The 27,159-nt window shown below is 35.1% G+C and overlaps 1 protein-coding gene across 9 annotated transcripts in view; it reads right to left on the bottom strand.

The window, feature by feature from the left end:
- Nucleotides 1–27,159, bottom strand: part of ATRNL1 (attractin like 1) — a 432,362-nt gene that overhangs the window by 295,104 nt on the left and 110,099 nt on the right. For all 9 annotated transcript variants that reach the window (XM_040071146.2, XM_040071147.2, XM_040071148.2 and 6 more), the window contains exons 18-20: nt 25,906–26,124; nt 21,280–21,417; nt 4,321–4,414 (exon numbers count right to left, since the gene is read on the bottom strand). In XM_040071146.2, the coding sequence (XP_039927080.1) occupies nt 4,321–4,414; nt 21,280–21,417; nt 25,906–26,124 (451 nt within the window). The remainder of the gene's footprint in view (nt 1–4,320; nt 4,415–21,279; nt 21,418–25,905; nt 26,125–27,159) is intronic.

Genomic DNA, 27,159 nt, shown 5'->3' with positions numbered 1-27,159 from the left:
CAGGAAAAGACAGTTTCTCAATAGAATAAGGGGGTTTTATTAAATTTCCAGCAACAAGAATTCCTTTTTGTCTATTTAGTTTTGGGACTTGTGTGTGTGTCTCTGATAGAGGAAGTTCAAATCAAGTGAATGTATTATATGATTGCTGCCAATTCTTCCTCTACTGGAAGGGAGCAAGAGAAGCCCTGTGTGGAAAGAACTGGGAAAAGATTTACTCTGCTATCTGCAAATAAAGCTGCAGTGATATCAATAGAATGGTGAATTTGACTCATAACTCAGTATATTTTTACCTGCCTTTCCATCTGGTAAAAGGAATTGTACCATTCTGTGGAGGGAAATTATACAGAAGAGTACAGCTGGATATTTTAAAATCTTATTCTTATGTACAGCAGACTATCAATAAGTGCTTATTTTTTATGCATAGATCCTTACATTATTAAATAGCTATTTAAAGCTTACATACAGGAAAGAGTTTTACCAAATAAATACTGTATATTTTTATAAATAAAATAGCATTTCTTCCACTTTTACAGAAGAAATATGTCTAAGAAATTAATGACGGGGACATTTATTAGAACTAAAATGAGCAATACATTTTATAACCTTGAATTTGTCCTTCTTACAACTATATAAAATATACTATGAAATCTGAGATTTGAAATCATACTTTTCCCCCACTATTTTCCTTCCATCTAGTAGTTCTTCATTACAGAGGGTTTGAAGCCCAATTTTAGCCCAGTTCTTACATGGTGATGACAAAAGGTGATGACACATGGCCAAGTGAAGCCTTCCACTTCCAAGAGCCCAGACATACTGAAACTTCTCCAAGAATTATTTAATTAATCTTTTGATCCCATCATTTTCATATTTTTCTTCCTTGCAGCCAGCAAAATTTCTCTCAATTCGTATCAAAATTTGAACTTTGAAATATCCCTTTATTACATTCTGCACATTCCCACAAGCCTATTCCCTGAAAAGTTCCCTGTGTATAATCCTGCATACAGATACACTAAAACATATGGAATTTTGAAAACCTCTGTTGACAGAATTCTATGAGAAAATAAAATCAGCAGCTAGTAAATCAAATGTTAGAGAAAAATAAATTTAAAAAACTGCCTTGAAGCAATAGTTTTCCCCTAAAAATATGGTTTAAGTCACCATGATTTTCCTGTTACTACCAATAGCATATTGCATTTTCAAAAAATTAAGGGTTAAAACAAAAATCTAAGTATTTTTATTTGTATGTTTTTAATGTTTACAGTCTAGTTACTTAGACTAATCAAACCACTCCAATAATTTTGTGATTACGAGACTTCTAAAGGTCTTTACCAGCTGAATCTACCAGCTAAACAGAAACAAAAATACTAACATTTGAAAAATATATGATCATGTGTCATTACAGAAGCATTGTAAAACAGAATGCAAATGTTTGGTCTAAGTTGCTTTACAACACTAATTTTGATTTCAAAAGGCACTGTGCTTCATGCCATCCAAGAGCACAATTAAGAAATTAATACAACTGAGAGAGGGCTATGCTAAAAAACACATAAATAAATTAAAAAAAAAAAAAAAAAAGTAAGATCTTCCACAAAAGCAGAGAGTTGGTAAGTAGGGAGGGGAAAAAAAAAAAAGTATTGTAAACTTTCCCTGATTTCATAAAACCTCTACCCACAAGGATGGTGTGTACATAACACAGAGCCCTGCAGCTATGACTTCTTAATCAATAGGATTCTTGACAGAAATATAAATCTAACTTTCTCACTGAACAGACAGAGTTCGGCATTTTCATCAAAATCCTTATTTTAGCAAACCACAAGGTTGTAGGTTTGCTGCTGAGATTGCTCAACAGCTTAACTAGTCAGTAACAGAAAAACCCCAAAACATTCATCCAGAGCAATGGGGAAGAGTATTCCCACCTGGAAGCAAGTTTCATATGATTCTTACAGAATATAAAAAAGTAATAAATACAAGGAAAGCATTGAGCTGATTTAAATTTCTCCTTACCTTCTAGATAATGACTGCATACATATCTTATGATACATTCAAGAGAGGTTGTGAGTGTACAAATGATTTTTAAAGAAGAAATAGTTTTCTATTTTTTAAGCATAATACAAAATAAATCAAGTTCATATTCTTCATATGAAGTTCAGAATGAATATGGGACTGTATTCAGTGACTCATTAGTGATTGTTTTTCGATTTTGTTTTTTTATGTTCCTCATCTCCTGATGTTCTAAGGGAAATAGCTGAAAAACATTTGATTGAAACTTCCATACATGAATGGATCACTCTCTCAAACCAGCCATCAGAGTAAAATGGCAAATTCTAAACGTATCACTTGATGATGTCCTCCAACTCAAAATCTGTGGTTATTTGCTTGAGTGCCTACGAACCCAACAGATGTGAATCTCACAATGTGAAATTTCATCACAGCCAAAAAAAGAAATTGAAAATGGCTACAGATTTTATTCCATCCGAAAAAACCTCACCAACACTAAAAATATCAAATGTTTTAACACCACAGCTTGCCCTGGACAAGCCTTTGTTTTGTGTATGAATCTAGAAGGGGAATGTATTACATGTGACTAAAAAAAGGATTTTCAGTCTCAAATTGCAATTTTTAGTTTACTCTTGAAAAGTCAAAATTCAAATTTCTGTTTCATCTGTGTTGTGGAATTGCTGTAACTTCTGACCAGGGAAGTTCACAACTAGGAAAACCTTTCCTCTTCTAGTTCAGTAAGGATAGACAAACTCAGGACAGCAGACTGATACAGCCGAGCAGCACAACCAATCATCTGAGACAGGAGTTCCAAATCTGAGTGGAAAAAACAGTGAGGAACCAGACACAGGACAAAGGACAACAACAACCACAGAGATACATGAAAGACAAGCTGGGGTGAAGGTCTGTAAAGAGTGCCTTATGTGGAGGGTGCTCAGTAAAGAACAGGCATTTCCAGCATAGAAACTGTTTTCTCTGATTTGCTGGTTACAAAGGACAGAGGAGAAATTGTTGAGCTTTTTCCTTCCTGTTCTTTGTGTAGTTGGAATGGCATCAATACAAGTCCATTGCTGGTACCTGGTAATCAGATCACTCATTAACACCTAGAACTGATTAATTGTAGGGGCACAAAGAGGGAAAAAAGATTTCTCAGTGAAGAGGCTGATTCAGAGGTTAAAGATATGATCATTCCAGCTTTTGTCATGATAAAATTTCATCACTTAGTCCTAATCTTTGTTTCCCATCTCATCCTGAGAGTTTTCAATTAGCTGGACACAAAGTCCCAAAGGCAGCAGGGGAACAGTCGAGCTGCCAGCACAGTTCTTTCTCACGGATATACACACATCCTCTGCATCAGAAATTTCTGTTTCTTTACAATTTATCAAGCAAAGTGTTAAGGGTAGGATCCAAGCCAGTTCATTGAGTGTATCAAAGACAAATTCCCAAATCTGGTGTGAGTGGATGTCCTGGGGCAGGAGGAACAGAAGCACCTGGCACCTCTCCCTGCTGGGGAGGAGTTAGCTGGATTAATGTGCCTTTTCCCCAGTTCCAGACAACACTGCTAAGATAAGTTTGTTGCCAGATATTATTGAAATAATTGTAACTGCAAAACAAATAAGGTTCCTATTAAATAACGCAGTGTACCTCATAGAACAGACTGAAAGAAACATCTTTAAACATAAGGCCATTCACAATTAACTTCCATGTGTTATTCCTCCTACTTGTTACTCCACTTCAGTACTTGGTTGTTCCTAGTACTCCATTTGTTATGAAGGTGCACACTCTTCCTCTAAACACAAGAAGCTATTCCAATGCAAAAAAAGAGTATTTTCCATCACAGATCTACACATTCCTATGGTCTCAATTTTATGATGTGGGAAAATGCCTAAAACACCTTAGTAAGGTTCCAAAACAATAAAAATTGAATCACTGTAGATTCCCATCAAGATAACTGACAAATGTAACAAATGTAATTACCAACTCATATGTACTTTTTTTTTTCCTTACACTAATATTTCAAAAACTTAACAGAAAGGAAGACAAATAAAGGTAGTTCTCCAGTTTGTTCTTGGAAATAAAATGGATTTTTTAAAAGTCCTTAGTGCCCTCAAAACATTGCTAATATTTGTGATATAATTCTTTAACAAAAATCTAATAGTGATATTTCCTGAGAAATGTAGGGAATGTTCTATCCACCACGACAACATCAGCACGTCAATCATAAAACCCAGTACCAAAACAAGGACGTGAAACGAGGGAAAAAAGTGATTATTCATTAATCAAGGATTGCAATAACTTTAGGCTACATTTAAATGTACTCACAGTTGACACTGGTCTCCTTTTATTCCCTTCGTTGTGCAGAAACATTTTCCTGTTTGCATGTGACAGATATTTGCATGTCCACTGCATGTGCAAGCTGTAAAATCAAAAAGGGAAAGTGAGATTTCCTCACTCAGGCTTTACTTGATAACTGAATCAATATTCATAGATTTTAATACGTCATCCCAAACACATTTTCTACAAGCTGTATTGAAATATTTATCTATTACTATTTCAATTATAATCTTTTTCAGAAAAATTCACTGGCATATCATTTAGTTTATTTTCTGCAGAGTTAAAAACTGTTTGTCATTAGAGGTTCTCCTCCACACCTTAAGTAACAGCAGTTTGAGAGAAGCCATTAAAACTTACCATTTCAATGTGCAATATAGAAAAATATTCATAATTCATCTTTACTATACAGGGTGAAATCCAGACCAATGATAAAGGCAACAACAAAATCCATTTAGTTTGAAATGTCTAATTAAAGTATTATTGCAGATGTTTGGTAACAGATCTAACGTAATTGAAATTTTTGCTTTTGACAAAAGTGAACAAAAGAAACCTCTGAAACCATTTGAACAAAGGCAGAGTAAACACTACAGGTATAGTCCACAAGAAGAATGTGCTACAAGCAGTAAACAGGCAACTTTAAAAGCTCCTGAAATTTGAACTCATGGAGAATCACAGGAACAGCATCATCACTCCACTTTAAGGCCAAAGCAATTCTCTCCACAGTGGTCTTCTCACTGCCACTGTTGCTGCCTGATAGATTCTCACCTCAAAAACATCTTTCCCAGTTCTTGAGCTCTCTTCTTCCTTTTCCTTTCCATGCTTATTTGAATTACTATCTTGTTTAAGCAGCCATTTTTTTATTCCCAACTAAGTGTACAGAGCTGACTGATCGCTCCCTGGTAAATGTGTCCTCACATCAATGGAATGATTCCCTGCTAATATTCACACCACAGTCAAAGTCCTTCTTTAATCCAAAGTAACTCTGAACCTACCATGATGTTCATATTATGCTTTCACTGAAGTTTTAATTATGACTAAGATAAAGGATTTGATATACGAGGTCCTGCCTGGGAACAGATATGGTACCAAATGGTGACCTGTATAAGATAAAAGTTTATTCTCCACTTTATAGTCTCATATTGAATTTCTACCACAGACTGAGCTTTAAACTTCCCTTATACTGATAAGGAATAATACACAATAAATCCTTCTCTGACAGTGTCCCATCCCATACACACTCACCTCTCTGCCACAGCCTAAGACAAATAGAAAAAAAGGTACTACACAATGTGAAAACCTAATTAAATGTAAGATATTATTGAAATAGTATGTCCACTTCAGGACTTCAATGGTTTGTTCAGCCTTCAGAGCTCATTAAATAGGCAGCTGGACTCAAGGAAGAATTCTTACTATGGAGGTGCCAGGCACTCAATCTGTCTGCAAGAAACACCAGAAATTTCTGCAGGGACATAGTGATGTGTCATGTTTTTCCTCTGTTTCATAACACAACACTTCAGGAAAATACCTACAGTTACCACAAAATCCTACATTTTGTAATTCTGCTATCCTCTTGACACTCTAAATAAATGCTCACTGAAGTGCTGCCACTACATTATCAGTTTTCCCAAATCCATTCATGCTTTCCACTCCACCTTTATGGAACCATTTTTTAGGCACTTTAAGCTGGAAAAGCCTTTTTCCAAGAGTTAATTTTTATTGTGTAAATCTTTGAAATGCTTTCAGTGAAAAATACAGGAATATATTCTTAGCAGCTTATTCTGCTTATAGTTAAGTGCTCTTAACAGTGATGCTCCATTACAAGACAGCACCAAAGTTATAAAGGAGCTAAAAGGGTGAATTCTGAAGCAAATTCCAAAAGCTGTCAGTGTTTTGACAAATAGAAAAGCTATTGTCAACTAACATTAATTGATTGCTCCCACAATTACTGCTCACTTAATAGGAAGTAGATCACATATGTGAGAGTAGAAAACATAAATGATTATACAGTAGCAGCACTTCAATGAACATTTATTACTCTCATTCAGCAAGTTCCTATCAATCTCATTGTTCCTGGATAATACCATGGAAAAAGACAACACCTTTGCATTTACACTTTTTAACTCTCACCTGGAAAAAAAACCTGTTTCAAAGCAACAAAAGCATATTTTAATGTTTTTTCTATGCAGTTAATTATCTCAGGCTTGCAAGTGTGTGATGAAAAATGGATTCCTACCAATCTGTGGATCTCTATGTGGGGTGTAACCCCAAAAAAATTCATTTAAGCCATCACTGCTGTTACTGAAGCAAATATGAGTGCATGTGAACAAAGAAATGCAGTAGCAGAAGCGGGACAATATTGTAGGACATTTGGAAGAAGACTGACATTCTTCCATTTCCTCAATATTTCTGTACTCCTCTACATGTTTTCTTTAATGTCTTCTATTTGTTTCTCTCTGCTTAAGCACTCTCAGTGGATGATTTCTCTTGGGATAATAATGTAGTCAACAGTTAAAACAGCAGCTAAGGCAGGAACTTTCCCAGCCTAATGCTACCAGAAATAGACCAAGTCTTGGAATCAGTTTTAAAACAGTATTGTGTACCAATCATTGTCAGCTGGCAGAAGTCAGGAAAACAGATTCAATTTATGTTTTCCATACTTTTTTTGAGGCCAGCACTTCAATTTGTTTACTGAAGTGAACTGAAAAGATTGTCAAGAACTGGGAGAGGCTGCCCAGGCAAGTGGTGAATTCACCGTTCCTGGAGGGGTTTAAAAGATGTGGGGATGTGGCACCTGGGGATGGGGGTCAGGGATGGGTTTGGCAGTGCTGGAGTAATGGTTGGACTGGGTGAGTTTAGATGTGTCCATGATTCTGCGCTGCACCCTTGGACAGAAACAGTGAGTTCAGCCCAACTCCAGGTCTTTCCATTCTACTTTGTGCATTCATCTCCAGCTTGGGTTTATATCATGCAGGCCTGCTTTTGTTTAAACAGTTCTTTGAAATACTTAATTACCATGCTTCTTACCAATAAATAAATATTTAAAATAAATAATCCATGGCTCACAATAAATCTTGCTTAAAATATAGAATTTAAACTTTTGTTTTGTTATTTTTACATATTAAGTGAAACGATGACATTAGAGCTTTAAAAACAAGAAAAAATATGCAGTATCTACTCTATTTTTAGGGAAAAAGCAGCTCAAAATACTCTTTTGAACAACAGGCAGATTCTAAGTGGAACAGAAAGATTATATGAAAACAATATAATCCAGTAGAGCAAATCCACGCTGCAAAATCACAACCCTGTAGAATTTATTAAATAATAAATCCACTGTATGATTGATTCCAAGTTGCCAGCTCAGCATATAAATGTTCTTGCTGATGCTGACAACAAAAGAATACTCATCACTATTTCCATGCAGTGTGCATTTTAAACAATTGAATTTAAAAACACCTACCTACTGCTTAGCCCCCATCTCCAACATACAGCTGCAAGAGCATTTTTCTCTCAAATGGAGCTCACTACAGATGATTTAAGTAAATATGTTTGCTTACATGAAAGGTTGCTAAACCATAGCTGCACATGGATAATTACTGTAAGACACCTTGCTGATGTTTTTTTAAAAGGAAAGATATGACAATGCCATTAAATATTGAGGTGTGCTACCTTGTTAGTTTTGCTAACATTCAAGGTATAAGTTAAATCAAAAGAAAAGGAGATACAGCACTTCTTAGGCTAGGCTAAGTAAGAAATAGCAAGTATAAACTTCTATTAGATCCAACATTTTAATGCTCAGTTTCCCTGTAAATGTTCACCTATAGAATCCTTTAGTCTACTCATACAACAACTGCCCTACAGAGACTATTTTCTACATTAGAAATCCTGCAAAACTGTCAGGTCACTTAATTCTCTAGGAATGTGTATTTAGTTAGAAGCCCCAATACCCGTTTCACATTCAACAATTGCTTCTACAGGAAATACATCCATTCAGCCTTTCAGACAATGTAAAAGCAAAAAGATGTGCCCAGTAATACTTTTGCACATCATTAATTGAGCAGCAATAAAGTTGAGCTAAAGTACTTCTGTGAATCAATTACCAATGAAAACAAGAGTACGAATAAAAAAAGGAAAAAGCTGCTCATAGAACATACTGCTGTACATGCAGAAAGGGAACTGTCATTTTAGAGTGACTGGATTGTCCTCCAAAATAAATCAGTCTTAATAATTAACATATATATACAACTAATTTTCTTTTCCTCATTTTACTTGTGTTTTATCTTTCTTTGGTCTCAAATTAACTTATTTTTTATAGTAGCCTAATAGCAAAGAGAAGAAAAAACATAGGTGTACTAAGATAGTGCTAAGGACTGTGAGACAGAGAGAAAAAGTAAACAGAATAGACAAACATTTTGTATTTCTGTCACTCAGATATGGAACATAGTAAAATACAGACAATTTCACTCAACCTTGAACTAACACTACTGAGATTACGTGACCACTGGTAAGGCAATTACTTTTTCCTGAAAAGTCAAGCAATCTGGAAATCAGAGGTGTCATCTCCTTAGCTTTTGGGACTAAACATACATTCCAGAAGTGGGATATTTATCCTAATAAATCCAGAAACAACAAGCAGACTGATTATCTGTGACAGAAATCAAAATTTAGTTGGGTTGAACTTAAAGACCTCATTATTAAAGGCTCGTATTTGTTCTTTAGCCACTTTTGCTCTGGTAAAATAGCTCCACAGTGTTTGTATTTCATTATTCCTTTTGTTCAAAGCATTCATCCTGAAAAGTGAACTGATTTCTTTTGTTTATTTGTAATAAATACCTCTCAAGCAATCACAGTAAAGCTGTCTTTAATCATCAGCAACTAACAGCATAAAGACAGCTTGGAAAACCATAATTTCATTTTATACAAGTAGATAATGAAAATGCAACACACAAGATTAACACTGAAAGACAGGATCTTTTTCCTTGTTAGGAACTGAGCAGAATCTTAAACAATTAACAAGACTAATGCTGTGCCTGAAACCTCTAATGCCAATACTGAGCCACTGTACAGAATTTTTATTGCTTGCTGTTAATATGCATTTTCTACCAAAAAACATGCCGAACCAAAACATTGCCACATGAAGTCATGAAATACAGTAGCAGCAATTTCATTTTCCCATGTTAATCTGTTTGAAAAACTGAAACTTTTACACTAGCTTTGAACATAGAAAACTGAAAAATTCCAAGTGAAATTATCAAGAATACTTTATTTGGAGGTAAGTTTAACGTGTCATATTTATCAGTTTCCTTTTCATTCCTTCCACTTATTCATTTCTAAACATATAATTAATATTAGTCACCAAAAGCTAAATAGCCTACAAATTTTTAACTGGGTTAACCTGCAGATTTTAAGAGTTCAACTCAAACCTGAACTCTGTATCTCATGGGACAAGTTTTTATGTATCCAAGCATTTGAAGAGACATTTCACAAGATTCAAAATATTAATCCTTAAATTACTCTTACTTTTCTCAGTAAAGAGATTTCTCACATGAAAACACAAGAGAAAACTAGAATTACTTCAGAAAGAAATAATTTCAGATCTGACAGACAAACTTTTACTAGCTTTAGTAAAAACTACAACAGTGAGTCTTGAGAGTTATTCTCAAAGCAAAAATATAAAGCAAAGATTTTGGATGCCTTCATGGTCTAATGTCCATACTGAGGTGTGTTTATGAATTTTCAGGCAATAGAAGGCCTAGTACCTGTTATTATTGTTGCTTTTATGTCTTTTTTAATTTTCTTAAGACAGCAGCTTCTCTACTATTTTGGAAATTTTGCTCAAAAACTTCCTTCCATCACAAGGCTGTTATTTTTCCCCTCATTCTCTCTAAAGAGAACACATCATAAATCACAACAAAAAATAAAGAAAAAATATTATTATAAGGCAGTATGAAATGCAAAACTTTTTAGAAGCATTCAAAGTTATTCATAGCAGCCTTAAAGGTAAGAAAAATTCCAATCTAAGGTGAAAAACATCTGAAGTCAACAACTGGTGATTGCAACTATTTGTGTGTACTTGGTCATTCTGAATAAAAGCCCAAAGAGAAGAAATTACACAATTTGTCAGGCAAAAATGCCACAAAATTTAAAGAAGTCAGCAAATCATTCCCTCCATTAGCCATTAGGAGGTACAAAATACGACTGATTATTAATGTATTCCATTGCAAAGGAGGCTTTTTTTTTTTTTCCCCCTTAAGTAACTAATGTGGTCTGGCATTATAATGTATTTCATTTAGCACTCAGAAAATGAAGACAGAATCAACTGCAATCAAACTGAAATGCCATTACAAGTTTTTTTGAGGACCTTCACTTGATCAGTTGTGGAATGACCTGCACAATGCCTCAAAATCTATTTTCTCACCAGCTTGAAGGGGGTTCCTGAACGCCCTCAGGGAAAGGATCCAAAACACATATAGAAGAGGAGATGCAAACATTAAAAACAAGCAAAAATTCCCACTTTTTCTACTGCATTGGGGATGAGAAGACTGGCTTCAGTCAAAGGCTTGAGGATCAAGTAACAGTGATTTAACAAAATGTCATGTTCAGCTTGCAGCTGCCTGCCCTCAGTGCCTCCTGAGCCAGACACAGCATCTACGTGAGCTCCTGACATCTCCTTCAACACAGGGTAAAATATGTTTGTTCATCAGAGGCTGACAACATCAGTACATTTCTAGACAGCTGAAAGTTTCCTATTCATGCCCTGCCTACCTCCTCTAGGAACATCATTTGGAAACCAATGGATCTACACATTTCATTAGCAAGATGAACATACTGATATAAAGCTCAGACACAAGAAATACATTTTATAAGTATTCCTTACCACATAAAATGAATTTATAGCATGTAAACCTGAAAAAAAAACCCACAAAAAAGAGAATGCAACTACTCGTTCGTCGTTGTCAGAAAAACTGTGTTCCACAAGAGCATGCAGGAGGACCTGATCACTAACATCAGTGACAGCAAGAGAATGGTCCTTAATCACTGTGAGTAGATTAAATAAGCACAGAGATAAAGGAAAATAATATAAATCAAACTGCTGTATCTCTTTAATATCTGTAGAAGCTATAAGTGGTGATTAATTAAAGGATGCCTGAATTCTAAGTTCTCAGCATAAGATGCTGAACAAGCATGAAACGCCTGCTACTTACACAGATTAAGGAACATGTTGTTCCTATTCTTTTTACTATTTCAGATATTTTTGTTGCATAGTAGACCTCAGAAACAGTTTAAATTCAGGCTTTTTCATTTTTCTTTTTTAAAAATTTGGAAGAAATTGGAAAAAAGTGGTGTTCCCACTCCACTTGAGTAAATTAGAATCAACTTGGCTAGATTGAGAAGTTACATTTATGCAAAGCAGCCTAGTGTATCCATCAGGCTTAAGGAACAAAACCATAGTTGATAAATTGGTTACTAGTGATTTAACTACACAATTACACTCTGATAGTTCAGGATGGAAAGAAAACTTTCTTAGGCAAGAAAAAAACGTCAGTGGCTCTCCACAATCAAGCACTCTAACAGCAATCCTCAGGTGATGCTTGAACCAGTGCTTTGCCATGCCGACCGTTCCTAAAATCAGACCATCCTGCAATCAGCTCACACACCCTGGTTTAGGAAGCAAAATCAAATAGAGAGAACCAAGAGATAGCTTAAAACAGTTGTACTTGACAGGAAGTTTATAAAAATCTTCCGTATGCAGTCAAGGAAAAAAACATCAAAAACGTTAAACATGTTGAACAGGCATCCTGTCAAAACCTTATGAAATCTCATGGCCACGCAAATAATCTGTCTCTGGGGGTTAATCATGTTACATTCAACAGTTTCTTCTTTTTTCTCTCCTAAAATTATGAACATCTAAAAGTCTATTGATACTTGACAATAATGCCTACCTTGAAGTGTAACTCCAGGTCCTTCACTTAAGGTTATTCTAAGTAGGTTATGGAATACAAATGTATCTATAAAAAGTTTCCTAATTTTAGTCTGAGTTTTTTGTTTCAACTTACAATTAACTGTGCTAGAAATCATACTTTATAATAATGTTCTAATCTACAAAAAAAAATCAAAAAGAAAATTATATGTGTACACCAGAATTAAAAGCATATTGAGAGGCTTGCTTAGCATTTCGCTTGTCAGTAAAAAAAAAAAAAAAAAAAAAAAAAAAAAAAAAAAAAAAAAAAAAGGAACAGTAATTTTTAAAGATACCTTTTTCCAAGTTCCTCAACTAAGTTTTTTCCTATGGCAAATCACTTCTGGTTTAGTAGCACAGGACTAATTTTGAATACATTCTGACTGAAGTGAACCTAATTTAAATTCATAACTAAGCCCAAGCACAAGCTTCACTCAGTGGTCAGACTATCTTGGACACTGTTCAACAAACAGCATTCATTATAGGAAGGAAAATAAATTTTCAAATCACCTTTGGGGAAAAAGGTCTTCTTAAAAGAGTGTTTATTCTGACTACTCTAACAATCTCTGCAAAAAGCAACATGAAGCTTTTCTTGAATAGTTTATTATGCTAGAATCCCTTTTCTTTGTGTTCCATATGAACCAAGAAGCCCTTCTCCTTCTACTAAAACCAAATTCCAGCATTTTCGTTAATAGTAAGTGCTTTTATTCTATGATAAGGTATTTTATTTTAAAAGCCTGAGGAATTGGTTTCATCTCTATTCAACACTGAAAGGTAAAAAATAAATTAAGATAAACAAAACAAAGCACCACTACTACTGCAAAACGGGATTTCTTGATGGTCCCCTCGTTTGTCAAAACCTTCAGACATTTTGTTTGTACAGCATAAACAAAAACATGTTATCTGCTGGAATTTAGTGAGATTTTATTTGTCTGAATAATCCTAAATTACAGCTTCTTATCACAGAGTAATGCTGCAAACTTGTGACACACTGTTTCTTACAAAGCAAGGTACAAGCAAATGTTTGTTTTTTTTAATTTAGTTCTGTATTCTAGTACCTGAAGACAGTACAGACCACACTATACTTTTTCTTCTACTGATTTCCAACATTTACCTATTTCTGTATAAAATGTCTTTATTCACATAGGCGCCTGTGGTCTTGTGTCATAAGCATCCAATCCACTGAAAATCCTTTCTTTCTGTGACTAACCTCAAAGTTACTGGACTTACAGATACTTTTGATTTTTGCAATTCATATTTAGTCGCTGTGAAAAGAGGGTTTCTTGAACACAGTATTTAACCTAATACAAAAAATTTCCTGTAAATTTTAGAGAGCTAATGATGGAATTCCAAACACAGGACCTTGCACCAGTGAAATCCACAAATACAATTCCCTACATGCTAGACATTAAAACAGCTAAGCAGAAAAACTATATAAAACCTGTGTATCCCAAGCTGCCATTTCAAACCCAAGAGAGACAAAATTCCCATTTGAACATTTGTTCTACTTTAGGAACACACAGAAGTGCTTTTGCTGATGTTTATACTGCTAATTAAGGATATTTATGCTTCCTACATTTCTGTTTTTTCCAGCAGATGTCAGTTATAAGCTCTTTGCCCTCATTCTTAGCCCTACCTTAAACAGGACTCATGGCCCTAGAATAAAAGATTTTGGACCAGAAACCTTTTTTAAACAGAACTGTGTGTTGTAGAAGAAAAACAGTCCAAGTTTACAGCTGTCTCATAATAAAGTATTAAATGCAAGATTTTTTCTCTCCTTTTTGGACTTCAAAAATCTATTTCTCAGGTCAACAGCATCCACCTTACTTTGCCTGTTGAAATAGCATCATACATCCTACATCACACATTCCTAAAGCTGTTAGTCTCCAGGTGTTTTGGGACCAAATCTCATAGTATAATGGCAGCATATTTGATATTTACTAAATAAAATTATTCTTAAGGAAACAATTCCATTTTGTAAGTCATAAAAATTTATATTCAGATGTTTTATATTTGATGCTTCTCTACCTGCCCTATGCAATCCCAAACTACAGCTAATTTTAAACCTACATAGCAATAGTGTTAACATGAAAAATTAGGACTGCTGCTTTTTTGTTCACTCATTGCTTAAATAACTTTTTGAATAATTGAAAAATAAGTCTAAATGTGAATTAGCAGGTACCTTTCTTTCAACTACATACGCTATAATTTTAGTTAAAAAAAGGAAGCAAATAAAAAATTGTTTTCCTTGTCATGTTATCAACTTTTTCCTTTATGAAAGACAGGCTGCTTTCTGTAATGTGTGAAATTATGTAACCTGCTGTCCATAAAATTTCATATACACATGCTGTGTACATATTCATATAGGCATGTGTAACCATATTCTAAGAATATGGCAGGGGAACAAACAAAGGCATCCTGTTTACATTGTCCTGGGATCTATTTCTAATTTGTTCTCTTCAGCACATTTCTCCTATTTTTTCATAGACAACCTAATTCAAATTGATGCTTTTGTTGCTAAAACATCAGAATGCATATTACTTAAATGTATGTACGTTAGAGTGGGTTTGGTGTAGGCAGCCCACCTAAGGAACCCCACAACTACTTTTAGGTAATCAAACTCGATTCTTTTTTTAAATATCTAACACACTGATTGCCCTTTGTGCTCTACAGGAACAGAGCTCATGAGGGTGCCTATGGCAGCTTTTAACAGGATTCCTTTTGGAGAAGAAAGGAAGGAAATCAGAATCAGTTCCTCCACAGAGGGTCATGATGGAAACGCATTATGAAAGTTGCCACTGCTGAACAGGTAAAAAATGATAGAAATAGTGTCAGAGAAAACAATTTGTAAAGTCACCCATCAGGCACCTTTAAAAGTTAGATAGAACCTAGAATCCAAGGAGACCAGTATCAATCTGCTGCCAGGATGAGTTTAACATCTTTTTCACGTCTCTCTTTCACAGACACTTGAAGTAATGGCTTGTGGCACCCTTGGCCTCTTCTCTCAAAACCCCACATCTCAGCTGTCAGTAACTCAGCAGAATAACCACATTTTCTGAACAGCAAGATTTGAACACCATGGAAGATCATCCTCCAGATATAACTTCAGTGTCAGCACATCACTAATAAGGTTTCATTTTTATTCTTTTAACCAGCACAAATAATCACAAATAGATATCTATACAACTAATCGATTGTTGGTTTAAATTTCACCAAAGTCCTTCGCCTAAGTCCTTCACCTATGGTACTTTAAAGTAACCCTGACAACTTAATATTTTATTGGTACCTGTCTGATTTACTTTTTTTAATGTCTTGAGGCATTTCCTGTAGTTACATGCCGGTGGAGTGGCTCATGTCTAGGTGTCAAAGTTTATGTGGAATGCATTCAAGCAGCAGCACGTGTAGATGTACACACATATGTGTTCAAATACAGGTGATGCACACATGGTGTATATTTGCTAAAAACATACTGGCTTTTGATAATGGTTTGAAGATGTGGTTAAAAAAATCAGATGCTTCCAGTAAAAGATTAACTACACCTTTCCAAACAGAATGATTACAAACCATATGTAGGGGGAAGCTGCTGCCTTTGGTATTACAAACGTCCAGCGTGTGTGATAACAGAGGAAGGAAATTATCTATAAAGGCAATGAAAATGCTGCAGACTTGTTTAAAAAATGTCATCCCAACAGCCTGTGTGGTTGGAAGCTTTTACAGGATGGTCACCAGTGTTTCAGGTGCCTTTCAGGGCTGCTTAGAGAACAATCAGTGCACTTTAAGACACAATGTTCCTGCTGTGCTGGGACACTCAGTCTCCTCCTACTGCAAAAGCAACAATGGCAGCACAATTCTGGGAAAACTGAATGCTGCCTGGATTGTTATCCCGTTATTAAAGAAAATGACAATACAGCAAAATGCTTACGTTATCTTATTATTATTAAATGTATTATACGTTCATTGCGTGTGTCATTAGTTAATGTAAAGATTTTTTTCCCTGGCATCTCATAAATTGTAAGAATAATTTTTTAAAACACCATGCATAAAGAAAATGACAAGATGATAAGCAGCTAGAGCAATTTTTTTAACACTGACAACTAAGCAGATGATTAATAAGTTTGAAAATAGTACTAAAAATCATCCCTAAGATGAAACAAAATTGTTCCAAGCAATCTCCCACAGTCTTTTCCTTTGGTACTTTATGAGCAGTCTGTGGTACACTTACAACTTTATTTTTTTCTAGAATTTCTATTTAAAAACTGTGTATTTCCCAGACATGCAGCACATAACAGAGCAAGAACCTGAAGAAAACAAAACACCAAGAGAAACCACCAAGACAGCAAGCCAGGACCTGTTCCCATCTACAGTCAAAGCTGCTTTATTTCCAAAATCCAATAATATTCAATGATGAATTTTCTAGTACTGAATTTCAATATTCATGCTTTCGAAATGGTCCCTCAAATGGGACTTGAGCAAAACTTGGAAAAAAAAAAATCAGTCAAAGTGATTTGGAATATCTGCTTTTTGAGCTCTTCAGCAGCTCAGACTGAAAGGCTTCCCAGGTGTCCCAGGAACAGACAAGGCTGAGCTGTGATGCTCTCTTCTAATCTTTACCACAATACAGAATGTGCCTTCTTCTGTTCAAGACAGGGGTTTTTTTACTTAAATATTTCTAGCACTGAATTAGAACTCCAACGACTGCCCATGGCTTGGCCTGGAAATCCAGACCTGTCTCTTCCCAGAGCACCCTAGTCCCTCATCCTCAGAATTCATCTCTGCCTTCCCCCTTATTTTCCTGCACATTGAGATCATGCTTAAAAAGGATGCTGTAACTTCACCGGCTAAGTTGGGTGGTACTCTCACTTGATGCTTTCTTTGCTAGACAGGAGGTTTAGATCACAAATCTGAAGGACGTGCACAGGGTCTGGACTTACTAGTTGTGCACTACCATTTATTTCCAAGAAGGAATGCAAATCTTTCTGTGCAACTTAAAGTATTTCATAATTCAAGGTAAGAAATTAATTTAATTTTCCATTATGGCTACCTATTTGACAACACAGGCCGCCTGAAACCATTTTTAATTAGTGTAAGAACAGATAACTAATAGATTAGAGTCACAGAACTTCCCTTATCATAAAAGACCCCTGCAATTTATTACTGATTTTTCTACGGAATGCAGCAATGAATCAAATATAAAATAATTCAACCTATATATTTGTACCATGAAATGTAAGAAAGAACTGACGGAGCACATATATCTTTAATGCAAGCCACATCTTAGGACAACTGAATATAAAGCTCATTTTTACACCACAAATACAAACTGTAACTTTCATTCTCTGTACTGAAAAGAGACTTCAAGTGACAGAATTTAAATTAGTAATTGGTATTAGGCATGGTTATTTCAAGAAAAAGGACAGTAATTATTTCTTAAAAATATGACCATTGCCAAACTATTGCCCATCAGCAAACAGAACAGCACACTTCTGACACAAAAAAACCCCCAGTTTTTCAGCTACAGAGGAAACCTGAATAGAATGGAAACCTTTTTAACTCCACAGTACCTAAAATCCTACAGGTTCAAAAATAAGTTCTATACAACCTACTAACATCTTACTAACATTAAGGACAAAAATATGGTAAATATCCATAGCCATACGGCTATACAGTGCACATTTTCCTGTATAATCAGAATCTTTAACTTTATTCAATACCTCCCTGCTTTCTCAATTTCAGACTCCAAAACACTACCAAATATTAGAACTGGAGAAAAATGTGTGGAATCAGCTAGTTCCCTACCCGTTTCCAAAGCCTGAGATGTTTGAAAATTTAAAAAGGATAATGTAAGTGACAATGCCGATTTCATAGCATATTTAGGTAATCTTTCACAGTTTAACCAGTAGAATTTTTCCTTGTATTTCACCTTAATCTTTCTTGTTGCAACCTAATCCCATTACTTCCTCTTCAACCAAACTGGGGGTGTGGGCGAAGGTACTTTATCATCTCCCTCTCTTTTCAGCTTCCCTTCATGCATTTGAAGCCTGTTATTATGCTTCCATCTTTTCTTTGTCCTTCTGCAAGGTTTGTCACATTTACTAAGCCTGCATCATATCAGGATGCAAAGCAAGCCCTTAGATCTGTTTTAAAGCTATTGAAATGTCAGCAATTATAGTGAGTCAAAATCCAGAAAAGTCAAATTTTTTTTACCCATTCTTTAATCACAACTATTTAAAACCTTTTGAAATCTGAATTATATCTCTCTTCTATAACAACTGTTACTCATTCCATATTAATTTGCCAGCATAACACTATAAATGTATCTGTTATCTGATGACAGTTGTAAAGCCACAATTAGTAACAGTGTGGAAAAAAATAATTATAATTTAACAGTGTTTGCCATCCCTGGACAAAGGTCAGAACAGAACTGATCACTCAGAGGTGGTCAGTCATTTCTTTCAGAGCCTTCTGAATGACTTCTTTGGAGTATAAACAGCAAGGATTTAGGAAACTATTGGCATAGTTAAGGACTGCAAGGCTTGCTATGCACATCCCCCTCCTTCCTTTCAAGATCAGGGATCTAAGGAACAACAAGGGTTAATGCAACCTATATAAAAAGGAAAGGTATTCTGCAAATCATTTTAGTCTGTATCACCAAGAGTCAAACCAAGAGCTCAGATTTCACCTATAAGTACATATATCATGACAGCAGAAAATGCATATGTGTACCGAACGCATAAGTACTTTCGTCAGGACACTGGGAAGTTATTTTATGTCATGAGTGTGCCAGGGAAATGACCTGCAGCTTCTGTCCCAGAGCACACAACGTCACCCCTCCACTGCAGAGATCAAGTACAACCGCTGTCCCCAGCCTTGACTGCTGAAATTCAAAACCAAGCTATGCCCTGTAACTATAGCAACTTGATCCATGAAGAATATTACAGCGTTACAGATGCACTTTCACAGTTAGAGTCATCATCTTGTCATGCCTTTAAAAAAAGTTTTCAACCTGCATCCTCAAAGCAATTACTCAGGAGTTCCACGGGAAAAATGCACCACGTGCTCAGGCAGCCATGGAACCAAAGGCTGAGTCTTGGGGGAAAAGGAAACCTGGTGGGGTCCAGCAAGAAACTCAGCTGGCAGTGGCAAAGTGACACAAGATGCAACTATAAAGATGACTGGTTTGGGTACTTTTTTCGTTCCTTGTGATTCTTTTGTCTGTTAATTGGCTTTTTCATACAATTTCCTGTCTTATTTTCTCTTTATATCAGTCACAGCTAAGCTCAGCTTCTAACTGGGTTGCCCTTTCTTCAATTCATATTTTTCTCTGTATGTTTCAATTTTAATTATGGTTTTAATATCCAGCCATCTTGAATTTTTTTTTCTGCATTACCAATAGCATTAACAGAATGAAGGAGAAAATAAACAGAAACATTACTTTCTTTCTTTATGTTTGCCTGATCCCAGCTATGGTTCCAAAATCCTCTAAAATCCCAGTAACATTGATTTGACTATCTATGGATCACTGCTATTTTTCCTGCAGAAATCCTTGGCCCACAATTTGGGCACCTCTATCACAGTACTCACGATACTGTAGAAAATCTAACAGTTCACAATGACTACACACTTCAAAATCTCCTAAGGATGTAAACATATTTATTATGGGCTCTACACTAAAAATACAACATACCATAGCAGAGGAAGCATTGAAATAATTATAATTTTTATTTTTTTAAAGCATTCTCTAGTCAAAATAGCTCCTGTTAAAATCATGTCTGCCAATAAAAAATTGCATTCTTACAGACTAGGTTTGAAAAAACAAGTTGTAAAATTTATAATTTCACTCGTCTTATAAATTGATTTCAGCCATTATTGCACCACGCATATTTCACTAAAGGTGATGGAATGCTTATTTGGTTGATAGCTAATGTATCCCTGAAGAATAAAAGCTGTATGAATACATCATTTTGCCATAAAGGTGATACAGACAGCAAAAGAACATTTTGTCAACTTCAGGAGAAAAACTGAACTATTAAGAATTATTTAAAGCATCATAAAGCCTCAGCAAAATGTTCAATTGTCAATAAGGGTAGACATTAATCTTTCTATCCCCTTGAACACAATTTCTACATATCGTGCTTGAGTTTACCAGATGTGAATCTTTATGCATTGCCTACTGCACATTAGAATGCTGAAGAACCAACAAACCCTTTCAATGAAGAAATATTCCTTGAGAAGCAAAGGTCTAGTTAAAGAAACATCAGTAAAGGAAAAGAAAAAGTCATGGGAGAAAACTTTCCAGCACCCCTCTACATTCAAAGTCAACCTTATTAAGTTTTCATATTGAGTATGTTCCTCCTTCCAGCAATTCATTTTAAGGGAAGGAGTTTCTGTTGACTTTAAAACCACCCACACAACTGAAAAAGCAGCCCTACAGCAATATACAAAAGCCATCTGGAGTATTGGACTTCATTCTCTCCTCCCCTTCAAGGAGGATCCTCCAGGGCAGCAGTTTAAAAACTAAACTTAGAATAGGAATGGGTGTCTTGCCATCCTCAGCATACCAGGCCTTTTTGTTTCGACTATACATGAGTATTTTCTCCACTAGCATCACATACTTACATAAATCAGTGTTACCAGACATTATGGCAGATACTGAACTTTCTAATACTTTCTCACTGCCTCTAACAGGATTGTTTACACGGAATTTAATGACATCTCCCTGAAATAATTCGAGGTGTTGCTCCAGCAAGGGAGTTTCCTCTTCAGCCTCAGAAAGCAACAATTGCAAAATGATGACTCTGAATGAGTTTCTCTTTAAATATATTAATCTGATTTTGAATCATTAGTTTAGCTGATCAGCTCATCTGTACTACAAAAAAAAATTTTAACCTTTTAAAAACAGTTAATTTCATGTTCCATTAAAAACATTAAATTCACATTACAAAAAAAGTCATTTTGATATTTTTCTTTTTCCTTCCAGTGGCAGAACTTACCTGTACACTGTCCTCCGTTTGTGGGATCCCCATAATATCCTGGCATGCAGGTCTCACACTGCTTTCCTGTCGTTAGGTTTTTACACTGATCACAGACATTGCTGTTAACGCAGGTGCTGTGGCCATTACACTGGCAAGCTGGAATACAACATTTTAAAAGCTTCATTACTAAATTGGCCTTCGGAACAAAATCACCTCTGCGTGATTACAAAATGGTAGTAAAATGTGATTCTGAGGAATTTAGTCCTGACTAGTAACTAGTATAAATATATTTGCACTTTGACACAGAACCTCTTCAAAACAGCATTGCAATACAACATGAATTCACACAAAAACTGTCTGGTGACATGTGAGTTTTAAGGCAGGATTTATGAGTAAGGGTTTTTTTTGCCATTGGAGTGATTGAATTAGTCCTTACAGCTTTAAAATGCTGTCCAGGCATTTCATAAATCTTTGGACAGGCAGGAAGTCACTAACTGAGACTCCATGAAAACCCCAATACCTACATGCAAATGTGAAGCATTTGAAAGCCTACTGTGATGGAGAACACGAGCTCACAGCTAAACATATCTAGTGGGGAGAGATAATTTCCAAAACAAATGAACTAAATAATATCTTATTTTTAATTGTCCTGATAATTGGCATGCAAAGCAATTTTAAGGACATCAGGACCACATCAAACAGCTCCAGTCCCTCCTCACTACAGCTGAGTTTGGTGAAAGTAAGAAAACCTGGATTCCCATTGACATAATTTTTTCACACCTGACCTTGAAAGCATAAAATTGCTTTTTGTCAAATAACATCACTACAAACCAGCAGAGCTCCACTCCAGAGCTTCACATTTTGGGGAAACTCAGAAAGCACTGATCACTCCTGCAGAAAAATCACAATGTGAATCCTGCCAGAATCATTGATCCTGCTGCCAGCTTTTGAAGGATGACCTCTCAATAGAGTGGAGCTTCAGAGCTCATGGTGCCCAGCAGATTAGTAATCTGTCAATTACAGCAGCTTGTCAAATGTCAAACCATGCCAACCATGTCGATTCCTCAGTGCCAAAGCGGGTGGAAGACTTGGAAGCGGACAGCTATCACGGTAAGATTGTATTTTTTAACTTTTTTTTTAATTTGGATTTTTAATTTAAATGTCACGGTGATTGGTGTCTCGGTTAAGGGAAAAAGGGGATTCTCACTGCATGATTTAAACGTTTTTAGAGCCGTTTTATAATTTAGTAACTTAATATATTTATAGCCATTGCCAGATCTGGCTCATAAACCATTAAAACCTCCCAAGTTGACAATCTCTTCTTTTTCATGCAACTATGCCTAGAGAATCTTCCAAACAAGTATAAAAATTTCCATACCATTAGGTTTCCTCACTATCTTGACTAAATCTCAAGAAATCACAAGCCTTATTCTTCCCAAGAATAATGGATTTTTAGAAACCTCTCTGGTGTCTCCCTCTTTTGCAGTTTGTTGCCATTCTCATGAAAAGCTACGCAAAAGTACCATGAGCTGCAGTTCCATTCTGGGGTTTGTGTACATGTTTTACTCATTAAATTACTTAAATGTTTAAAAAAAAAAAAAAAATACAGCCCAGTAAGCCAAAAGTAAAACCAGAGTACATTAAAGAGGTGTTCCATTAAAGTAAGATTGCCTGTTTAAGACTATATTCTAGTATAGGACAAATGCTTAATATTAATATTCTCTAACTAGTGGGCCATTGATTTATAAATTCTCTATTTTTCCTAATACTTAGTTTTGTATTTCTTAATTTTTGTGTCATATAGGGTGATGAAAGTAACCTTAATTGTAAATTTAATATTCTGTAAGTCATAATATTATCTGGTCATATATGACAGCTCTGAATTCTTATATTTTTTTGATTCAAAGTAAATGGAAGATATTTTAAAACAAATTCAAAAAAATATAAACACAATAAGAAGCAATGCAATCCACAATTGACATAATACACTATAGAAAAATTACGTTATGTAATTACTGATTTCCCTAAAACTATGCATCTCACCAAAAAAAGTTAGAAAAGCAAGTTCAATAAATTTCAAAGCTAGTTCAGTGCAATCAAACTGGAGACATCAGTATTAAAGGCTTAAAATAGTCATTAAAATAATGAGACACAGTAATGACCATTAAGTAAGAATTAGGAGGTAAATTTGTAAAAGTTCTTTTTTCCTGAAGTCCTTTTAATGTACATCACTGGCAGCAACAACATCATTGTCCTCACACACTAAAATGTACTTCAGCTGAATCCTCGCTGAGGCTGCCCTGGAGAGAAGCAATTTTATGTCTAATTTGCTTTTGACCTCTGTGTTGAAACAGCTGATGAAGCTGACAAGAGTTGGTAATTATAGCTTTAAGAAAATACTTCAAACTAGGAAAATTTATGAAAAGGGTGTCTTCACTACAATCTGTATCTACTGCAAGCACACTTCATCTAGTTTTAAACAAACTAGTTACAATCTACTCACACTATTTTTCAGAGGAGAGATTTAAAGAAAAGCTTGGGCTTGCATTCTACCTAAACCTTTCTTCTCACATGAATGTCAAAGCTATTTTTCTTTTCTTTTTATTTATATATATATATATATATGTTATTTGCAATTTTGTTTATAACAGTAGTTCAGATAAACTAAGAATCTGATGAAAATAAAATTGTATTCCTAGCAAAAGAAATACTACTACAGCTTATTTGAAGCCTATTGATTTCAAAGTGACCAGTCACAAAAATGAACATTTTCTATACTGCGTGATGAATACTAATTCTAAAGTTTTGAACAAACAGAAAATGAGAAGGAATTTAAAATTTTTATCAGCAGCACAATTGCCCAGAGACACTAGAAGGAAGATGGATATGGACTACATGGAAAAACACGTGCATGTCTGAATGAACATGAATGGTTCAACCAACTATTCATCAAGGTGTCAGAACAATCTCCCAACTGCATGGTATAAGCTATCTATTTATATTTTCATCCTAACTGCAAACTGTTCAGTAGGCTTACACAGACTTAGCCTAATTCTATCTTGTTTTCAAATACATCAAATGATTGTTATGCTAAGAATAAACTGTTACTATAATCCATTACAGAAAATACTCCATGAAAATGAAAACAAAATCTTAGGAACAAAACCTCCAGCCTAAAGAGATGAAAAAGAAATTTCACATCAATTGAAATTTTAATTCTATGACTTCTGTAGTATTTGTCCTTAAACTCATAAAGCTAGGGAATATTAAATTGAAGTGGAATTTTAGTAAATTCTCGGTAAGAACATACAATGAATATAGAATTTTACCCATCAAGAATAAATATTAAACACAGCAGTTTAGACAAGCAATATATTTATCTATCACAATTTCACTAGTGGCAGAAATTATGCATTGCACTGAAGGGTTAACAATCCACCTATTAATATATAGACTAAATAATGAAATTTCTGTGCAACAACAATAGACTGTCATTCTATTGTTTCCTGAAACATCCTAGAACCTTCATTGCTCAGGAAGTAGTATCAGATAATGTGGAAGGCTTCTTTGGTTTTAAATGAAAATATGCAACAGTGTTCACTGGGGTTTATATTTTATTTCATTATTCTAAAACTTTAAAAACCCTCACTCTATATATATGCATACACAACAGAGAATAAACTGACGAAAAAAGCAGACAAGAAAGCAAACACAGCTGCATGTACCCATAAAAGTATTGATCCTACAGAAGCACCGGCTTCCAAAATTATCAGCAGTAGAACATTTCCTGGAAAAATAACTTTAGCACAGTTACACTATTCATTCTAAAAAAAGAAAAAAACCCACAAAATTTTCCAGCTGTGTTTTAAACTATTATTTTTTGTAAATGTATTATTTATTGTAAACTGTATTATTTATTGTAAATGACTTGTGGAGGGCTGTCAAAGTCCCTAGTGCGCTTTTCATTTGCCTGCAGTCCTCCACTGCTCCTTCCACGCTCTGCTGCCAGGCTTGGAGGATTTCCACACAGGAGGCTGCACCAGAACAGCTTTCACTGTCTTAACGGCACCTGATACCTTCCTTACTTTTGCAATGAACTCAAAAATTAAAATACTATAATGAGACCAGTGTGGCTTAAATTGAGACTTCAAAGATTCTCTTAAAGGCTACACAAGCACATATTCTATTCAGTCTGTGTCTAAAAGGTCAGCTGGAAGCGCAGCTCAGGTTTTGGCAGCCCCCCATTCTGACAGTCAGCTGGACTTGGCAAGAACAGGAGGGAATTTTGTGTCCGTCAGTCTTCTCCTACGGGGAATTTCTCCCCAGTTCCACTCCTTGATTGATACAGAAGCAAGAAGAAAGCAAGAGCTGGAGAAAATTCATATACTTTCATTTCTCAGTGTGGAAGATATGATGGGTGAAAGTTTATCTACAAATAAATGGCAATTTTGGCTAAACAACTTGCACTGTATTTCACATATCAATCTATACTTGTGTTCAATAGACAAACAACCTCTATATTCAGGAAATCTTTTGTAAAAAAAGAAGTCTCTAATGCTCCTTGCATTACTTAGAAAAATTACATTATTTTGCTGTGCTTAAACTCTTATTCCATATATAAGAAAGAGCAGAAGCAAACCTTACCTGGACACTGGATAAAAGACCACTCATAATTTTTTTCTTTTGGGCAAAGAGTAGCATCAAGCACCATTTCACTGGAGTGGACACTGACAGGCTTCATTGGGCCTCTTGAGGAGCCTTCCAAGCACTGTCCTTTGCCAGTGTTGCTGGGATCGTTGCACCATCCACACCCTGGCTGTTCCAAACACTGTCCACAGGTCCTCAGCCCAGAGCAGTTTTGAGCTTTAGTACATGGGATACAATATTAATGCACTGTTTTTCAAATAAGATGCTTGGATTTTACAACAGGAGACAGATCATATCTTTTTCATTGTGTTAATTAAAAAAAATATATATCAGTAATACTAGTAAGAATACCTCAGTTTTCATTAAATGTTCTACTTCCTTAAAGATCACAAAACATACAGCAGGTGTTTGTTACTCCACAATGCAATGACAAAAACTTCAAGTCAACAAAGATTATGAAGCAGAACAAGAATATCACACATCTTCATTAGACACACAAGAAAGTATATATTCTTTACTTATTAGCAGTATATAATGCATTTATTACTAATTTTACTGAGATTTCCTTCCAAAAGGAAAATCCGGAGTTCAATACAAGGTCAATAAACCAAGTAAGAGTGATAATATTTATAAATATTAAAAAAACCCATAGGATCATTCCAATTCAAACCAAAAATTATTTTGGGCACCAAGTACCCCTTGATGCCATCTGAGTATTTGCCTACAAATATGACTTTGTCTTCTTACATACAGCTTTTGAAACAAGCTAGCAAACCACACATCTCAAGCCACAAGTCATAATTCAGACCCATTTAAATTAACTATATCTTAAGGTGCTCATCAGTTAATCAGGTTTCATTTTTTAAATTGAATTCTAACATCCAAATCTCCCTTTAGATCTTTTATACTCTATTCTTTAAAATAATTAAACTGTCTTCCTCATATTTCATATCTGTTTAGAACCATATAAAACTCCTATTCTGAAGTTACTGCCATTTTTTATTAATAAGAAATCAACATTTTAGTAATTCCAAGAACACCATCAAAGTTCCCAAGCTTCTTTAAGCTTTTCCTGACACATCTTAGGTTTTTTTAATTACTGTTGTAACACTGGATCAAATTAACATCAGACTCATTCAAACATTGGTCACTATGGGTCCCTGTCTCTCCTCAGATTAACTTTAAGCTCCTGCTGCGAAGCCAGAATTATCTAAATTTATTTTAAAAGGAAGAAATTAATTTCAAGATTCC

The sequence above is a fragment of the Hirundo rustica genome, chromosome 8 (genome assembly GCF_015227805.2).
Source record: "Hirundo rustica isolate bHirRus1 chromosome 8, bHirRus1.pri.v3, whole genome shotgun sequence".
NCBI classification, from domain to species: Eukaryota; Metazoa; Chordata; class Aves; order Passeriformes; family Hirundinidae; genus Hirundo; species Hirundo rustica.
Note: the sequence above shows the minus strand (reverse complement) of the source record. Positions and strands in the feature narration are given on the sequence as shown.